Source organism: Myotis myotis, unplaced genomic scaffold (assembly GCF_014108235.1).
Source record: "Myotis myotis isolate mMyoMyo1 unplaced genomic scaffold, mMyoMyo1.p scaffold_m19_p_15, whole genome shotgun sequence".
Classification (NCBI taxonomy): Eukaryota; Metazoa; Chordata; class Mammalia; order Chiroptera; family Vespertilionidae; genus Myotis; species Myotis myotis.
The window spans coordinates 24,533,742-24,553,795 of NW_023416319.1; the positions used below are offsets into that span (position 1 = coordinate 24,533,742).

The following is a 20,054-nucleotide window of genomic DNA, read 5'->3' on the forward strand; positions in this document are numbered from 1 at the left end:
CACGGGAAACGGATGCAGCTGAGAGCACTGCCCACAGGAGCCTCATCCCTGGCATTCCTGGGGCTCTAGAGGAGCTTTGGACACTGCCCGGCAGGGCCATGTGCCCGCAGACACCCAGCTCCCTGGCTTCCATCCTCTTCCACGCCAAGCTGAGCCACCTTCTACACACACACTTACTTTTCTTGCTGAACCATTTGAAAGCAGTTATCATGACACCTCATCCCTAAATACTTTAGACCAGTGATGGCGAACCTTTTGAGCTTGGTGTGTCAGCATTTTGAAAAATCCTAACTTAACTCTGGTGCTATGTCACATATAGAAATTTTTTGATATTTGCAACCATAGTAAAACAAAGACTTATATTTTTGATATTTACTTTATATATTTAAATGCCATTTAACAAAGAAAAATCAACCAAAAAATGAGTTCGCGTGTCACCTCTGACACGCGTGTCGTAGGTTCGCCATCACTGCGTTAGACTTTATCTCCTTAGAATAAGGACATTCTCCCATATTACCCTGAACCCATTATTATACATATGAAAACTGTCATTAATAGTATCTAAAATAAGTCTATATTCAAATTTCTTTAATTGTCCCAAAAATGTATTTTATGGTTTTTGTTTTTTTAAAAAAATTATAGGATCTAAGCAAATTTCATGCATCTTGTTTGATTGTTATATCTCATTAGTTTCTAGAACAATCACCTACTTCTTTTTTACAGAGAGGAAGGGAGAAGGAGAGTTAGAAACATCGATCAGCCGCCTCCTGCACACCCCCCACTGAGGATGTGCCCGCAACCAAGGTACATGCACCTGACTTGAATCGAACCCAGGACCCTTCAGTCTGCAGGCCGACACTCTATCTACTGAGCCAAACCGGCCAGGGCAATCACCTACTTCTTTTTTGTTCAAGTCATTGACCTCTTTGAAGAGTCCAACTAGTTGTCTTGTTAAATATACAACATTCTGGCTTTGTCTGAATGCTGTCCATGACTGTATTCAGGTTCAACATCTTTGGTTAGCATGTTACATAAATAATGGTGTGGACTTGTTACTGCAACACTTCAGGAGACGCATAATGTCAAGTTGTCCCACAGGGCCAGGCTAAATAAACCTTTGTTGAATGAATAAATTATATTTATGATGTATGTATTTTTTTCCCATAGTCTTAGTAAGGCAGAGCCTTTAACCATCACAATTCTGAAACCGTGCTTAAGGGTGGCTTGCTTCCTACAACTTTAAGAAAATATGTATGTAAGATTACAAATATATTCGTGTAAATCTAAGCACTAGGATGGTATTCTCAATTCCGGCTGGAAATTAGAATCAGCTGGAAAGGCTTAAAAAATACTGATACCTGGGCCCTACCACTTCTCTTGACCATAAGTTTGCTCAGTTGTGAAGGGGGTGCCGGCTGGGTCTCTCCATTGTAGAGGTGCCTTTGCCCCTTAGTATTTAATAAGTAACCTGTGTGATCCTTTAATACCATGAGAATATCCTGACACCCAATGACATTTCACAAAATGGTTTTAGTGTTCCTTGGTGATCTTTGCCCGAGTTAGCTATTTCACTGGGGGTGGTAAAATAGCGAACTTTCTAATGTCCTTTTCTCTCCATTGATTACCTAGCATTCTTCTGTAAGGAAGAGCTTTTCCTTTCCCCTTTCTCTATTTACTTATTTATACATTTACATCATGTAGGTATTGAGTATCACTATGGACTCAATAGGGTACTTGTTGCATTCATAAATTACCATCATTATTCTTTTCAACACTCAACATATCCCAAATTTAGATAGCACAAGCCCCTTACAGCTGCTCCTTTTGGCAAGCCCCCATTAGTCCATGAGTATCTGCCTGCTTTCCAGCAGGGATAGTTCTAAGTTCATCTTGTACCTTCCCTGTTCCAGACCTGGAATCAGCTATTTCTCGAAGGAATGTGAGCCTATACATATTTTTTAAAGCGACAGAGCTATAAATCTCTGTATAGGAAGGAGGGAGACAGAAAACATTAAAAAATACATATATGGGTATTTACTTAGAAGGGAGGTAAGCAGTATATATCAGCTAGCGTATCTTTGCGGAGAAAAATGCTCAGATACTTTTCATTTGGCCTGGATTAGGGAGATCTAGATTTGTATCCTGACTCCGCATGTGATTTGGGGCAAAACCACTTACCTTGTTCCAATGTGCTTATTTAGGGGATGGGCAAGACATATTGAAACTCTTTCTATGTTCCAAAATGTGATGTTCTGAAGAGCTTAACAATACCTAGTTATAAGAATGGTTTTGAGCTGATGGCAGGGGGTAGTTCCTGTAAGATTTCAATGGCAGGAACTCCATCTTCTAGCTTTTCTCTGTTGACCTAGCAAGACTCATTGTACGAAAGTGCTCAGCAAATGTCTCTGACGGTGATGGTCTGTCCTGAAGCTAGAATGAGACAAACAGACTAAGGTGCCAAGCTCTTAGAAAATCGTAAGAAACGGTGGCAGTGAGACTTCCAGCATCAGGATGTTTACACAGGGAGGTTTTAGTCCTTAAGGTAAGAGGTCCTGCCTGCCTGCACCTGGCCCTTCCTGATGACCAAGGACCAGACTCAATGACTGCTCTGGGCTTGTCCTAGCCCCAAATCTCTCTGCTTCCCAAAGAACCCATGCTTGCGATTTTTTGCAGTATTTTCTCTTTTATTAGGAAACTACACCAAGAAATATTTTTCTAATACTCCTCCTTACTTGAAGTCAGAAATTACATTTTAAAAATAATTCTCCCCTGCTTTAATAAATTGGCTAAAAAGGGTAAATGGATTTTCTTTCTGTGTTTGCAGTCACAGAAGCACTTATCTCTCACCCCAAGTGGATGTCCTGTGTAATTGGATGTGAAGTAATTCCAAGGTTGCATCAAAGCCTTTTCAGAGCGTTACTATGACAATCAGACTTCCTTTTTAAAAAATGCCTCAGTGCAAACTCTCTATCATCCTACTGTCCATTCAGTGAAATTTCATCTTATGAAGTAAGTTCAGCTTTTCAGAAAGTTTGGGGGCAGGAGAGGGAATCATTATGCATTCATATTAGCTCATTCTCCAACACACCCATTCTTCGCCAAGTTGTAAAAGACAGTCCACTCATCCTTATCACAGTCTCAGAAAGTTGACTGGTAAAGGCTTTGCCTTACTAAGACTATAAGAATTAGTGTAAGGGCCTCAAAGAGAATCCATTGTTTGGAGAAATAAGAATTTTAATATGAAGTCACTGACAGCCCTTTTTGATCTTTTATTGCTACCTTTTTGACACAGGCTCCAGCAAAGGCAAAATTTGGGCAAGATTCTCAGAGGGGAAGGAGGAGAGAAGCCTTATCAAAATCTCTAAGGTCCATGGAAGTTTGGAAAAACATATTCAAAATTGCCATTGCTTTGATTTGGTTTGGACCTCAAGTTGATCTTGACATTTTCTATGCATGTTAACAGAAGGTGTGAGATTTATTTTTTTATTTTTAGATAGATAGAGAGAGAGAGAGAGAGAGAGAGAAACACCAGTGTGACAATTCACCATAGCTAAGATCTGGAAACAGCCTAAGTGCCCATCAGTAGATGAATGGATTAGAAAACTGTGGTACATCTACACGATGGAATACTATGCTGCTGTAAAAAAGAAGGAATTCCTACCATTTGCAACGGCATGGATGGATCTGGAGAGCATTATGCTAAGTGAAATAAGCCAGTCAATGAAGGAAAAATACCACATGATCTCACTCATTCATGGATAATAGAGACCATTATAAACTTTTGAACAGTAATAGATACAGAGGCAGAGCTGCCTCAAACAGATTGTCAAACTGCAGCGGGAAGGCCGGAGAAAGTTGGGGGGCAGGAGGGAGGGGTATAAGAGATCAACCGAAGGACTTGTATGCATGCATATACCCATAACTAATGGACATGGGACGCTGGGGGGTGGGGGAGGCCAGGGGATAGTCAAGGGCGGGGGGAAAAAAAGACACATATGTAATACCCTTTGTAATACTTTAAGCAATTAAAAAAATAAATTAAAAAATAATAATAATAATAATAAAAAAAACTGAAAAAAAAATGACTGAGCAAATAAATGGAGGAGTTGGAATAGAAAAAAAAAAAAAGAAATACCAGTGTGAGAGCGAAACATCAACTGGCTGCCTCCTACATGGTACCCTGACTGGTAATTGAACCAGCAACCTTTCAGTGCACAGGACAGCACCCAACCCACCGAGCCACACTGGCCAGAACTGAGATTTTTCACAGTTATCGAATGGGGGCATGTCTTAAAAATAGTTGAAATACACTGGGCTGGTGAAGGCTTTCTGGACCACTGCCTATTTTAGAGGCTTTGGAGAATCCACTCTACTGTCTGCATGTGATGCTGTAGCCATTACTGTTTGTTTCTACCTTTTGATTCAGTGGTTTTGAGACCTCCATAAAACTGTAGGGCCCCAGAAATCATTCTGTTCAAAGCTGTCCTTGTAACGTGAAGATCTGAGACTCTAAGAGGTGAAGGGCCTTGCTCAGCTAGACACAGGGCAGAGCCAGGATTAAAATCCCATGCCCTTGCTTCTTCACAACTTCATACACATGTAACTGCCGCCTTCTCTGGCAGGGCAGTTTGTCTCTTAGTGTTAGAAAACGCCTGACCCATGACAGACTAGGAAATGGGCTGAAATCTGCTGCTAGAACGTGGTTTCCTTTATCTGGAAGTGAACCTTTTATGCCTGAGGGCCTACCTGAACAGAGGCTGTCTTGGCTGAGTTTACAGAACAGCCATGTGGTCGTGTTGGCTGACAGGGGTTTGCACATGTGGCAGAATCAGAGTTGGAACACCTTAGTTCCTGGAACAAGGCACCTGCTGTAAGGTCTGGTAAGACCTCCACAGCCTTTGCCTGTCTCTAATGTTGAAGGCCGCTGATAACCGCAGAAAGAACTTGTCCTATGTTGCTCACAGTTGTGTGTGTGCATCTTCTTCTCAGAGCCCTGAGAAGGAGAGGACTTCAATCTTGACTCTGTACTTTAAGAAGGGATGAAAGCAGACACCACAATCCTGCTCAGAATGGCTCAGTGCTTTTGGCTTTTGAACTAGTACAGGTGATTCCATTCCGGTTGGCAGGGGAGGGGGAACAACCTTGAACCTTGTTTGCTTCACTGTGTGACCTCCCTTTGGCACTTTCGAGTGTGTAACTGAACCAGGGCTTGGCCGTAAGATACTTGCATTCCTAGTCAGGCAAAGTCAGCTACTTCTCTGAGCCAAGGAAGGTGAGTGGCAGCTGGGCCTGGGAAGGCTATTAAGAGGGATGGCAAAATGAGCAATTGTAAGTACAACAGCGGAACAAGGTGTCTTCTAAGTGAGAATCTGGCTCCAGGCCTCGGAGGCCTTCCTTTCAGTGTCTAGATAGGTGTCCTAAGGACAAGGAGTATTAATAACAATAACATTTTATGTGCTATCAGGTGCCTTTGAATATAGCACATGAAAGTGACCTTTTGGAAAAAAACAGCTTATATGCCCTAAATATGAGAATGGTTAAATAGGCAATGGTATATCCACACATGGAAATAAATCTATGAAGTTGTTTAAAATAATGAGATAGATTTGTTTGTGCTGGTAGAAGACAATCTCTAAAACTTATTATTGAGGTGGGGAGGGGAAATCAAGTACCAAATCAACACTCAGTACGGTTGTAATTAAGCAACCTTCTGATACTTAAAAGTTTTGTTTGTAATCCTCACCCAAGGATATGTTCATTGACCTTAGAGAAAGGGAGAGAGAGAGAAAGAGACATCGATGTGAGAGAGAAATATCAATTGGCTGCCTCCCATACACACCCTGACTGGATATTGAACCTGAAACCTAGGTATGTGCCCTGACAGGGAACGGAACCTGCAACCTTTCTGTGTACAGGATGATGCTCCAACTGAGCCATGTTTTAATTTTTAACAAAAACAAATACCTATATCTCTATCTATCTATAATATCTATTTGTCTAGATAGATAGATAGAGATATAGAGATATAGATATCACATATAGTTAAGAAAATATAGTAAGAAAAAGAAAATGTCTGAGTAGAGGTATCTTAAACTTTGGAAAGATGAAATTGTCCTTGGAGCCGAGCCATTGCACATGAACACGGGGGGCATCTGGGCATGTCTTTAAACCCTGGGTGGCAGCAAGAAGTGCTTTAGGCCCTGCTTCTCTGCCTCTCAGTTTCTCCTCTATAAGCTGTACACAGGTTATATTCTGTCCCGCTGAAAGGCACAAATCCTGCAGGCAGTGGGAAGAGGCTCAAGAGGGAACTGGCAAAGCTCAGGGACCATTCCCCTGCTCATTCTGGTCATGGATTGTTAGCACCGGTTGCTCAGTGACTGCAGAACCAACTTGGAGCTTCGTTGTCTCAATTCATCTTGATAAGAAAAGGTTACGCATACTCTGAGGCTAGGATAAAGCCAAGTCTACACACTTTGGGATTTACCCTGCTAGGGGAACTTTTATGGATGGAAACTCCTTAAAAACAAGTGAGAGAGAACTCTCTTCTAGTTGAGAAGCTTTGTTTGCAATTTCAATGAATAATGATTTGAAAATACAGTTTTGTCTTATGTGTTGTTTGAGAGCTAAATGTCTAAATGAACCTAGAATCCTCTCGGATTCTGTGACAAACAGTATCAACATGGGGAAAGGAGAGACCTGGTGGTGATTTTGCCGGCCCTGAAAGCATCTGAGGATCTGCCCAGCTTGCACCCTTTTTTAAGTTCAGCTCATTCCATCAACCCTTCCTCAAGTGTCACCCTCTGCAAAGTTTTCTTCAAGACTTCCTGGAACCAGCCAGGATTGAGGGGATGATTAAGTGACTAGCAGAGGGAATGGGCATGGTGAGCCATCCTACCCACTTTTACTTGCATTCTCTCAGGTGATCTGAACACTGAAGAGCCTTTTCATCAGTTTTGGTTGGGCGCTGAGTGGGTCTAGGTATGAACTGCCCTAGAAAATCTGCTCTGAGATCAGTGATTCTCTGCTTCTGTTGGATGGAATGAAAACTCTTAAACCTGCATCCACCAATGAGCTGTGTATCTACAGCGAGTTACTTAATGTGTCTGTTGCTTGGCTTCACTTCACTTTCAAACGAAAGCACTGGTCATGCTTGAACTTTGAGGGTACCAATAGCTCTGGGGTTCCATCTTCAAGACTCATAAACAGGCCCCGGCCAGGTAGCTCAGTTGGTTAGAGTGTTGTCCCAATACTCCAAGGTTGTGGGTTCGATCCCCCCTCCCAGAACATGTAAGAATCACCAGTGAATGCAGAAATAAGTAGAACAACAAATCTCTTTCTTTCTCTTTGCCTCTCTGTAAAATTAATAATAATAATAATAACTCTTAAACAATCCATGACTCTTCCCCCAAGATAACTCCTAACACTCCCCTCAGGTTGAGTTTGACCTGGGACAAAAAGGCATAAGAAATGGTAGGAAAATTTAAATGGCCTCTTCTTATGTAAAGAGGCCAGTGAACATGGTAACAGCTGTCGCCACCTCAAAGAAAACACTAAGAAATTTCCTTTAGGTAAAATTCCTTTAGGAGAGAACATTAGGAGATCAAAGCAGGCATAGGGATTACTGGGAGGGTCCCTCTCAGCCAGTGTTTAGTTTTGGGAGTCAATGTCTCACTCAGAAAGTTCTGGAGAAACCATCCATGGGCTAATTAGTAGAAGGGGCAGGAGAGAATGGCAGCCAGGTTTGTTGAGTGGGTAAGTTTGAAGGCATGTAGACACAGAAAGGTCACTATAACATCCTAATTAGCACTCCCCTCATTAATACTCTTTCCCTCTTCTTTTGTTTCTTTTGCTTTAAAAATAGGTTTTAAATGGCTTTGAAGATATCCTGCCATTTCTCCTTTAACTATTAATATATATATATATATATATATATATATATATATATATATATATATATAATCTCCTCTCCCAGGGATATTTTTTCTATAGATTTTCAGAGAGAGCGTGGAAGGGAGGAGGGGGGGAGAGAGGGAGGGAGGGAGGGAGAGAGAGAGAGAAAAGAAAGAGAAACATCAATGTGAGAGAGACATCTCTCTCAAAAAACAACTGGTTGCCTTCTGCACATGCCCCAACTGGGGCTAGGGATGGAGCCTGCAACCCAGATACTTGCCCTTGACCGGGAATCAAACCCGAGATCCTTCAGTGCAAGGACTGACTCTCCAATCACTGAGTCATGCCAGCCAGGATGAGACCTAAATATTTTTACATAAGGTAATACCTCAGAGATGAGAAACCTGAAAAATCCCTGCCCAAAGCACAGCTCTTTGCTTCTCTGGCAATGCATCACAAACCTTGATGCATCCCAATGATGTGAGTGCTTTGTAAATACAGATTCCTAGGGCTCGCCATAAATGAACTCAGATGCTCTGAAGAGGGGCCCAGGGGTCTGCATTTTCGACAAGCTCCCATAGGAGTCTTTTACCCACAGCATCTGAGAACTTTGGCTCTATGTTCTAATCAAGGTCTCACCGTTGCAAATAACTGGTTTCATATAATCTATCTCTGGACCATTTGGATCTTTTTTGAATAAAAATTGCTCCAGTAAGTATGCTGTTTTAGAAGACAGTAGTAAGCATGTCATATGCTAATTATGGCCAATGATGGCATAAAACAAAAGTGCATTACTGAATGCTTTCAATTTCTTATAATGATGGCAAGAAGGCATGTCATGGGGCCTTTTTAGCCCCAGACATCACTCCAGAGAATTCCAACAGATATAGACAAGGGCCATGCGGACTCAGATCCTTTCCGCTCAGGCTGTTTACCCATGGGAATAGGATGTCCTGAAGTAACACTTCCCCCAAGTGAAGTGCTGATCAGTCCAGTTATCAGAAAGATATTACTGGGAGTGTGATGTGCAGGGTATTTACATTTTCCTGATAGAGTTAGTCATATGAAAGCTGACAAGGAAGGCAAAAGAGCAGTGTTGTGGTGCAATATCAACAGGCAGCTGTCCCCTGGCTTCCCGATAAATAGGATGGCTGGCATTGCTGAGCGGTGTGGTCACTGCCAAAGGAATGGCCCTCTCACATTTCCTCTTGATTCACATACTCAGTGGGGTTGCCTGTCATCTCCTCCCTCTTCTGCTTCCCAGACACTGAGTCTGGAACGAAAATTCACCTGCCTCTGAGCTGGCCACTGGTGGGGGCGGGGGTGTTACTTGGGTTCCCAGGTTGGAAGATTATCTCACCCAGCCCTGGCTATATAAGCTGCCCCGTGTGGAGGAGTCCAGCAGGGCCGACTGAAGGGATTCATTCCGCAGGAGAAAAACATACAGACGAACTTCAGGCCAACATGATGATGCTGAAAGTGGAAGAGCTGGTACGTAAGACATGTTATTTTTATGCAATGAAAACTGGTTTGGTTTTAATTTGAAAATGAAAATGTCCTTTTTCTTTCAGGCATAATGCACAGGTACAGAATGCACAGTGAAAATGTCATATATGGAAAATGGTTGGTTTATGTGATAAAATGATTGGTACTGGAAAAATGGAGCTGGGAGCAATGACTTTTCTACATGTTTCCTATTTATTACCTTTTCCTTTTTGGTTTTATTACTAAAGTGTACACTCACATGTCATTATCAAAATGCCTTAGGGAAGAAGCTCTATGGCAAGAACATGTGTCAGAAAACTTTTCAACTCAAGGCCAAGAGTTATCATAAGTAATAAAATGAAGGAATTTTAAATATTCAGAGGGGGTGGTTGTGATTTTCCTAGGAGAAATGTGACTAAGTGGATTAAGTGTATTTCAGCATATCAATCTAACCTAAACCTTGATTTAACTAAGACAGCAGGACAACTACCTGAAGGTAGTCCTGGAACATCGCAGCAATGGGTCACACCTGAGATCTGACAGCTGCACAGGGGCGGCTGTTGCCAGGGAGGAGGACCAGGGGCCTCCTGCAGCATCCTCCGCAGAGGACGACCCCAGGACAAGCCCTGCTACTCTGACCTGCCATCTTCTTCCCTCGTAGGTCACAGGGAAGAAGAATGGCGGTGGGGATACTGGGGAGTTCCTCCCTGAGGATTTCACAGATGGAGAGTATGAAGCTGCTGTTACTTTGGAAAAGCACGAGGACCTGAAAACACTTCCGGCCCACTCAGTGAGCCTTGCGGAGCAGCAGTGGAAAATTGAGAAACAGCGAGAGGCAGAGGTAAGAACCCTCCATGGGATCCACTAGTGGGAGGTTAGGGATAGCATAGGGAAAAGGTGATGCCAAGCAGGAAGAAGCAAAGAGAGAAACAAAATAAATGCCACCATGCCAAAGATGTTTCATACCAAATATGAACCCCTGTAAAGAGACAACTTCTATGGGATATGTTGCGGGAAAGAATTCTTTCACAAGACTATGTCCTCCAGACTCTGAATCAATGATCGAAGGTTCTTTGACCATGTTCTGATTGAAAGACTTGGAAAGAGAAATGTGTCCAGTGAATTTCTGATGTCACATGCATCTAGTTTATCCCAAAAAAGAGAGACCCCTTTCTCTCAATAACGTGGTTTGTGGTCTAAGGATCATTCTTTGACTGTGTCTACTATCTGTGTTGCTAAGATCTGTGTTCCTGGGTGAATTTTCATTACTTACTAACGACAGATAAAACATGAATTAGTTAGCTGTAGTCCTCGGACAGTCTGTTTCATGGGCCCTGCTTACTGGGCCACCTGAAAGAGATTGGCATTGATATTTCAAACCTTAGCACTCATTATTAGATTATTTTGGGTAAAAAAAAAAATTCTTGAGTATGATGAAAAAATTTGACAGAAATCTGGGGTTTATGGTAATAATTACAAAATCATGACTTAGAGACTAGATCCTATCTCCAATTAGTCAAAAGCTGATGCTACATGCAAGATAAGTGAAGATGAAGACAATTAATTAAAAAATCAGACCCCCAAATCCTCGAATAAGAAATGACTAAACTGAAACCAAAGACTTATTTTTTCTATTCTTTTGCTCATGCAGTATACATACTTATTTCAGACCTTGCAGGTTTTGTTTAGACACAACCAGAATGCTTGTCAGTAGAACTCAACATATTTTGAAACACGGTTTTCTTTTTTTAGCTCAAGAAGAAAAAACTAGAACAAAGATCAAAGCTTGAAAATTTAGAAGACCTTGAAGTTATCATTCAACTAAAGAAAAAGAAAAAATACAGGAAAACTAAAGTTCCGGTTGTGAAGGAACCTGAACCTGAAATCATCGTAAGGGCTTTAGGTTTTATAGTCTCTCACGTCTGGCGTATGTGCTACGGGGGAATAAACTTGTGGAGGGTTTGATTGAATGTTGGGACGCTCACGGGTAACTCTCGCCCTATTTTGGCTTTAGACAGAACCTGTGGATGTGCCTCGGTTTCTGAAGGCTGCCCTGGAGAATAAACTGCCAGTAGTAGAAAAATTCTTGTCAGACAAGAACAATCCAGATGCCTGTGATGAGGTAAGGCTTACACAAAGCACTGGAAAACCCAGCTCATTAATTTTGTGTTTCTTCTGCTTTACTGCAGCCTTGCTAACATGGTGCCAAAAATCAATCCACCTGAAACAGCTTTCCCCAGCTGTTGCCACATATGTCAGCAGGATAACAAAAGAGTACAGTGGTCCAAAAGAAAAACACCCCCCCTCCCCACAAAATCCTGGATTAGTGCTATTGATTGAATAATTGTTTTGGACTCATATATTTCTGGCTTTTTCATTCGCCTTTAGCTTCTTAGATCCTTGGGATAGGCGTTGAATAAGGCCAGGCCAACAAACTACCTTTGCAGAAATAGAGTGTCCCCCCAAAAATGTATATACACTTTTTCCTGATAGCTCAATTGATGTTTCTTTCTTTACAGATTTAACCCATTGGAGTTAATAATTATTCAAAGTGTCTATGCATTTGGGGGGATACCCTGTATATTATTAGCATCATCTCTGATTGGACCCAAACACATCAGCTCTAGGTGGAAAATTCAGAGACTAGTGCTCATGTGCCAGCTCTATCTCTACTTCACTACTTGATTTGCATTTCCCCAATCTCAGTTTCCTTATCCGTAAGGAGGGCACTGGCGTGAAATCATGCCTAAAGTTGTTGCAGCTTTAATAAGTCAAATTCACCTATTTGTATGAAGCCAATTTAACAGAAACCACTAATCCTTTTTGTATTCAGAAATGTAAATAGGGAATCATTTCTGAAGTTGAACTAAAAATGAGTGCTCCCATTTTCTTAAAATGAATGGAATACTTTTCAATGTTTAACTTACCAACAGTCCCAGATGAAAGAAAACTGTCTGATCTGCATGATAAGTATCACACAACAATGAAGGTGCAAAATACAATAGAGGGAAAGTCGTCTTGAACCTGCAGGATGTCACATCCCCCTATGTAGATAGACTTCTAGGCACTTAGAAATGTACTTTGCAGGAAGCACAAATCTCAGTTGCAGGATAATTGTTCTAGTTCTGCAATTTTAGTGAATTTAACATTTCTAATTCATAAAGAAGCACTCCAGTTTCTATCAATTAAGTCATCAGAGTCCCCAGATTCAGACCTACTAGAAAGGATTTATGCACATTTTTATATGCATTTCTCTCTTTTAATCTCTGTTCTGACAGTATAAACGGACAGCTCTGCATAGAGCATGCTTGGAAGGACACCTGGCAATTGTGGAGAAGTTATTGGAAGCTGGAGCACAGGTTGAATTCCGTGATATGGTGAATATATTTCTTCGTTTGGAAATAAGCCAAAATGTATAGACTATATGAAGCTTGAGAAAAGCTAAAATGAAACACTGGGCTGATTGGATTGGAAATTGATCTGAGAGAACTAGGCAAAAGCTTATTTCTCCACACAAGAGATGGGACTAGGTCATGTGGAAAGTATTTTCTATACAGACTGAAAAGGAGGAAGTGAAAGCTGTTGAGCAGAATTCAATATCGTCATCAGAGAGCTGGGTCATTATCAAGTCAGTAGCATTACTGAGAAGTAATACAGTCGACACTCGCCTTTCAACATCCCCGCCCTTCCATTATACACGGCAGTCTGCTCGAGGCCCCTGGGCTGCCAGCAATGAATCAGAATTCTCTCGCTGCATGCCTTATATGATAGATGCTGACTGCCGTAGACGTGATTTGGGGCTAGACTGCATACTAAATGAATTGCATCTATGGAAAGCAGCTGCTTTTCAGACCTCAATAATTCAACACTGTGATTTCTACAAAGACCAGTATGCAGCGTATTTTATGAACTGAAATTGAGCTGGGAAATGCTTTATTTATTTAAATGCAGCTCAATTTGACTTTAGAGCAAAGCGGAAAGGGTACATGAAGAGTACAAAGGATTTGGCCAAAACTGAACCCAAAAGACATACAGAAGAACAATTAAAGAAACAAAAAATAAAGTTAGCATGGAAAGACACTAACATTCATGAGTGTGGGATTTGACAGGCCAGAGACAAACCACCCAGAGCAGCAAAGGGGGCCCTCTCTGAGTAAGTGCAGCATGCAGTGACCACATGGGATGACGGGCGAGGTGCAGAAGCTATGCTAGCACAAAGGAGAAATGAGGACGGGCAGGAGATAAGAAATAACAGGGGCACAGGAAGAGGTGTCAGATGCAAGTTAAAATCTTTTGGAAGGGACCACTTTTATTCTGCCAGAATTTTGAAGTACACTTTTTCTAGAACTTTTGAGTATTCGTATTTGGCAAAAGTGATTAAAAGTGGGTTTGCATATCTATCCTGCCATTCACTAGCTGTGTATCCTTGGGGAGCAAACATGACTACTGTGGAGCCTTGACTTTACCACAGTACCACCTACCTCACTCATAATGTTGCCAGGAGGACAACCAAGTCGAGGGTGGCTAGCAACATGTTGGCAGGAGAAATTCTCATCAAGTTGTAGCTCTTACTCTTCTTAATACATATTTATTAGATAAGAGCTTCCTAACGATGCACATGCCAGACGCACACATATGCATGCATATACTCCCTTTGCACACATGAGTTTAGCTAAAACATTTGGCAAAGAGCCTTCAACTCCAATAGTTGGAATTGGAGATCTAGACGGGGACAACCACTGCTACCAGATGCCCTAGCAAAGCAGGTGTTCCCAGGCCTTAGACACCGAGTCCGCACTAATTCCTCTGACCAGATTCTTCTTTACCTTAAGTCATGTCCTTTTACCTTCCGGGTATAGCTTGAATCTACAGCCATCCACTGGGCAAGCCGTGGAGGAAACGTGGATGTCTTAAAATTGTTGCTGAATAAGGGAGCAAAAATCAGTGCCCGGGATAAGGTATTTCTCCTCTTGCAGCCCTGCGCCCGCCCCCGCGCCCCACCCCCCCCCCCCCGCCTTCTCCCTCTCCTCTCTCTCTGTTCCCCCTCTTCTCCCTCTCCCTCTCCCCTCCTCCTTCTCTCTCCCTGTTCCCCCTCTTCTCCCTCTCCCCCTCCCCTTTCCATTCCTCATTTTCCACCTCCTCCCACTTTTGCCATCCTGCTGAGAGCCCATGCTGTGTGTGGGGTACCATAGTGGCCACTGGCCTGGTCCCCCACATGCCTCGGGGTCTGGGGCAACCCGGTCTTCATGCCCAGCAAATCCACCTCGTTCTTCAATCTCCCAGTTGCTCAGCACAGCGCTGCACGTGGCGGTGAGGACGGGCCACTACGAGTGCGCGGAGCATCTCATCGCCTGCGAGGCGGACCTCAACGCCAAAGACCGAGTGAGTAGTCAGAGTTTAGTCCTTGTTGATTTGGAATTACTCCCCAAGCCGGTACCCACGTACCCACCTCTGTCCTCAGGACCCCCTTCAGTGTGTTCACTCTGCTTCTCTAGGAAGGAGATACCCCCCTGCACGACGCCGTGAGACTGAATCGTTACAAGATGATCCGACTCCTGATTATGTATGGCGCAGACCTCAATGTCAAGAACTGTGTAAGTGCTCCAAACAAGGGACCCTGCCTGCAGGATTTCCAATTTATAAAACTGTCTTGAAAATCGTCCCACAGTGGTAGTATTTCAGGGGTCATCTCTAACGGTTTCAGTGCCCCGTTTGCTCCATTCCATCCCTGCTAACCTTGGCAGACTCGGGTCACCTGGTCAGAGATGGGGAGAGCCATAGTGACTGCTATGACTTCAGTGTCTAATATGGTATCTAGTAATTCTTTTAGAATTTGGTCTTGAAAATAAAAGATGGTCCAATTGCTCACCTCCACGGACACAAGTGCAATCTGCTGTTCCATCCTGGCTGAGCACGGCCTGGGGTTGACAGGAACACAGACACCACCTTCCTGAAGGGGGTCTCAAATTCCACAGTGGTCAATGCAGCCAGAGCCAATGAACTCAAATCAATCAATATCTAATCCCAGGAATTCACAGTCCTTCCCTCCTGACAACAGCATCGCATGCTACCACTTTCTTTCAGGGGCTGCTGTACTGTTGCCTATATTTTTGAGATAATCTCCATCTATTTTCCGCTTTGGTTTATCTGCACATCCCTCAAAATAATTTCCTACATTTAGGCCTCGAAAATGCTTGTATAAGTCCCTTTTACAAGTATGTATTAATTTAGCTTCATCTGTAAGCAGGGAACGAAACCAACTTCTCATGGTCCCAATTCCCAGGCAAACATCATCTAATATAAGCTTTAAAAATATCACCCAGAGGAAAGGGTGTAAATTACTGAAAAAATAACTTGAAAGATTTTGGAGAATCGCTTTTTTAAAAAAAAGAAAATCCCAGTGATCAAATAATGTTATTTCTTTCCTTATTGTATTACTATGAGACTGAGAGGAATATTTTATCATGGAAACAATTGGCTTGATGACAGGAACAAAGAATAAGTGCAAGAAATAGAGACTGCTGCTTGGGGTGGGAAAGTGTTAAAGGTAGAATTCCTTCACCCCTGATATTGGGATTGGCTTTATCTAATAATTTAAAGTATCAGAAAAAGAGTAGATTCAATCAAATCTCCAAAGCTGCAGAAAATATGATTTTTTTTCCTTCAGACTGTGAGCCACTACCCGCAGAGATAAATAGCATACAGATTGGGGAGACTGTGTAACTAGGCAGAAAATCAGGAGATAGATTTCAATAGAGAGGAGTTCCAGGAATTTATGGAATAGCCAAAAATATACAAATAGGGCTCAGAGTTCTGTATATCAGTGAGACCCAGGCATGCGGGTTCTGAAACTATTCATGTCATTGACCCAATGGGTCAATGTTCCACAAAGATCAGTAAGCTATTGGAAACCATCTTGGAAGGGGTTGGAAACCACACACAATATGTTATTGTGTTGTTGTCCAAACTGTCTTCATGTCTGCTGATAAAGGGAGATGTGTGAGAAGTTCCAAAGTGAAGGTTACAGGGCCACTAGCTCCATATGCACAGGGGCCAGGCGGATCAGACAAGTAACATAAGGGGGTGGGTGCAGGAATCTGTGCACATCACTTTGCAAGGTGGAGGCTCTTCCCCAAGTCAGCCCCTTGTTGCTCTGCGGAATCACAGTCTCATGCTACCAGCTCTCCTGATTGTTTGTTTTTCAGAGATCACTAATTCAGTTGGGAAATCTCTTATTTTCCAACTGTTGACAATTAATTCCAATGTACAAAATACACACCCATACACACACACACACACACACACACACACACACCCCAAACCTAAGCTGTTTGGGCCAAAACAAAACAGGTCTCTAGACCAGTGATGGTGAACCTTTTGAGCTTGGTGTGTCAGCATTTTGAAAAACCCTAACTTAACTCTGGTGCCATGTCACATATAGAAACTTTTTGATATTTGCAACCATGGTAAAACAAAGATTTATATTTTTGATATTTATTTTATATATTTAAATGCCATTTAACAAAGAAAAATCAACCAAAAAAATGAGTTCGCGTGTCACCTCTGACACGCATGTCATAGGTTCGCCATCACTGCTCTAGACTGAGTTGCATCTCAAAGCTGCCAATTTGCAATCTCTGTGTTAAACAGAGACTTCTGAATGAATAGAGATGGAAAGTTTTAGAACTTCTCATATTTAAAGACAAGAATTGAGAGGTGCCATGATTTTAATTTTCAGTGACTATCTTGAGACATTCAAAAGAAAAAGAATTTTGGTGTCAAAAATTATTTATTCACACACGTCATTAATGTCACCTCCAGAAAAGTAAAATTTCCTGGGAGAGAGCTCAATGTAACTAGTTGTGAAAAATCTACCCCCTGGAGCAGTAATAGTTCTGAGCAGTTCCTGAGTATTTAAGCCAAGGCGTCGAAGCAGCTGGGTTACCACCAGTTTTTATCAATCAAGGAATCATTTTACAAATTGATAGGAACCGGGGATTTTTATTAATACCTGAAATAGTCCCATAGGGGGGAAAAATTGCTCATCTGAAATGCCAAAAGCATTCCCATGAGAAACAGTGAAAGACTGGTTTGAATAAAAACGGCAAATCACTTAGAAGAAAGCATAAAACACTCCAGTAACACACACCCATCCATTACCTCATTAAACATATCTTGAGAGAGGATGTGAATTTATAGATGCCTCCCATCTGGAAGTCAAATTTCCTCATCTGTTTTGATTAGGCTGGGAAGACCCCGATGGACCTGGTGTTACACTGGCAGAACGGAACCAAAGCGATATTTGACAGCCTCAAAGAGAACTCCTACAAGACCTCTCGCATAGCTGCATTCTAGGAGACACGACCGACCGACCGCGGGCTTTCTTCAGCTGCTCCTCACTGGTGGCCTTTGAAGGCCGGGCCCCAGAGAAGAGCAACTTAGTTACAGAACCCTGCTTCTCGTCATCAACCTATGGTCAGGCTGCACCTTGTAAAGTTTCAAGAAAGCACTGGGACATAGGCATTGAAATTTCCCTTAGGGCGACCCACTCTATTTATTTGTATCTATTCCTGTGCATCTATTTATTTATTCTTAAATGAACCCCACTATCACGGATACTCAGGTTCTTTATGCTCATCCTTTGGTGGGCAGAGCCTGATTCGTACACAATGCTCCAGAGCCTTCCCGTAGATAGTCTGTAACGCAGGCCAATGAGCAGTGCTCAGTGGCTGCCTATGTGTCACCTCACTCACGTAGGATATTTCAAGGTGTTTCTAAGAGACAAAGGTGATTATTGCCGCCCTCTTTTCTCCTGAATTTTTACTGCTGAAGTCTGAGGCAATGGAAATGCATACGGTGACAGAAACAGTAGAATGGAAGAGAAGGACAGGAAAGCCAGCCGTTTTCCGGCTGGGCCTGGTATTCCTTACCAAGTCACGCACTGTGCTAAGGTGAAGCGGATGTTGCGAGTGTGAGCGGAGTGCAGTGGAAGGAGTGGGCAATGGGGCCATGCAGAATAGGATTTGCTCAAAAAGATGAAAGTAATGGCAAATTGTAAATGTGTAAATGTATCTTATGTCGTATGTATATTTTATATTCATAATAAAAGCAAACACATTCTAAACCTCTTTCTAAGTACTTCTATAAGTGAAAAAGGCCATTTAGATGGGGTGTTGTTATTCTTCCAATTTTATTCTTATTCTTCCAAGTTTTTTAGATTAGGACTGCCCTGTAAGAACAGTATTTCTCAGTAGTTAATATGTATGTGGATCACACGAGGATCTTAAAATGCAGATTCTGATTCTGCCAGGCTCAGACTGGACCTGAGGTTCTAGAAGTGGTGGTATGCCACCACCACACCTTGGGCTGCAAGGCTTGAAAACCACTGATACAAAGGCATAAGTTCTTGCCTGTCCATAGTGGCCTCGTGGTTGAACATTGATGAACCTGGATTCCTGATCAGGGCATATGCGTGGTTGCGGGCTTGATCCCTGGTGTGGGGTGTGCAGGAGGCACTGATCAATAATTCTCTCTCATCATGGATGTTTCTATCTCTCTCTCCCTCTCCCTTCCTCTCTGAAATCAATAAAAATATACTAAAAAAAAAAAAAAAAAAAAAAAAGAATAAGTTCTTTTGGCCCCAATGATGGGGGAAAGAGACCCCTGGTGGGCAGAATGTTTACTGCATGCTAAACAATGCTCCTTAAGAAGTTCCATCAGGAATGGACTGAGGTTTAACCATGGTTAAGGACAGCTCTGGCAGTGTCAAAGGCCTCCAACAAGAAAACACACCTGGTGGATAACTCCTGATCTCCAAGGTGTTTGTTGCCAGGTGTTGGACCAGGTGCTAAGACCTGTGATGAGAAAATTCGATGAATACTAAGAAATAAATAATCACAGAAATCAATATATATATATATAGTAAATGCCTGTAGTAAGTACAATGAAGTAAAAAATAAAGAGCTATGAGTCTAAGATGTGGAGGCACATCATCTGATGGGGTGAGGGGATATCTACAAAGACTGCTTAGAGGTGGTGGCTTTCAGAGGAATCTGAGGGATAATCTGGAGTAATTCAAGCACAGAACATCCCAGGCAGTGGAGAGAAGAGAGGAAAGGGCATGGGTATGGGAATAGTGTGGCATGTTAGGAAATGTCTGAAGGCCATCATGAAACACCAGCACTGGTACCCTCCCCAGAACTCGCTCCAGACAGTATCACACACATAACCTCTTAGCTATGCCTCCAACACTTTGAGAGGACACTCAGGCATAGTCCATACCAGCTCTTGCAGGCAGCTGGTCATGCACACATACGGAGTTCTGAGGATGGTGTGAAATATTTTTGAACCTTTTCTATCTAGTCTCCTAACAATCCAGAGTCAACCTTCCAGGGGCAGCTTCCTTCTATCTCCCTCCCTCCCAACCCCCTCCCTCTAAGGTCCTGGCTCTAACTTCTCAGAGCCTTAAGGCTCAGGGTCCTTCCCTTTCACAGGCAACATTTCTCTTGCTAATACTGACGTCTCCCGTGGCATTAACTTCAGCGTGTTATGTGACCAAGTCCTCTCTTTATGATGATTTTCTCCAGTCTCCCTCCCCACAAGAGTGGGTGGGTAGAGAAGAGACGAAGGGGTTAAACACTTTTGTGTCGCCACATATAAAGACCTGCACTAACGCAGAG

At 42.5% G+C, this 20,054-nt stretch overlaps 1 protein-coding gene across 1 annotated transcript; it reads left to right on the top strand.

Annotated features, from left to right (window-relative positions):
* Positions 1 to 9,230: 9,230 nt before the first annotated feature.
* Positions 9,231 to 18,503, top strand: ANKRD1 (ankyrin repeat domain 1). The gene is made up of 9 exons (XM_036336639.1): positions 9,231 to 9,381; positions 10,037 to 10,216; positions 11,128 to 11,265; positions 11,390 to 11,497; positions 12,654 to 12,752; positions 14,235 to 14,333; positions 14,659 to 14,757; positions 14,871 to 14,969; positions 17,620 to 18,503. The coding sequence occupies exons 1-9, from the start codon at positions 9,355 to 9,357 to the stop codon at positions 17,728 to 17,730; spliced, it is 960 nt and encodes a 319-aa protein (XP_036192532.1). The 5' UTR covers positions 9,231 to 9,354; the 3' UTR covers positions 17,731 to 18,503.
* Positions 18,504 to 20,054: the final 1,551 nt, after the last annotated feature.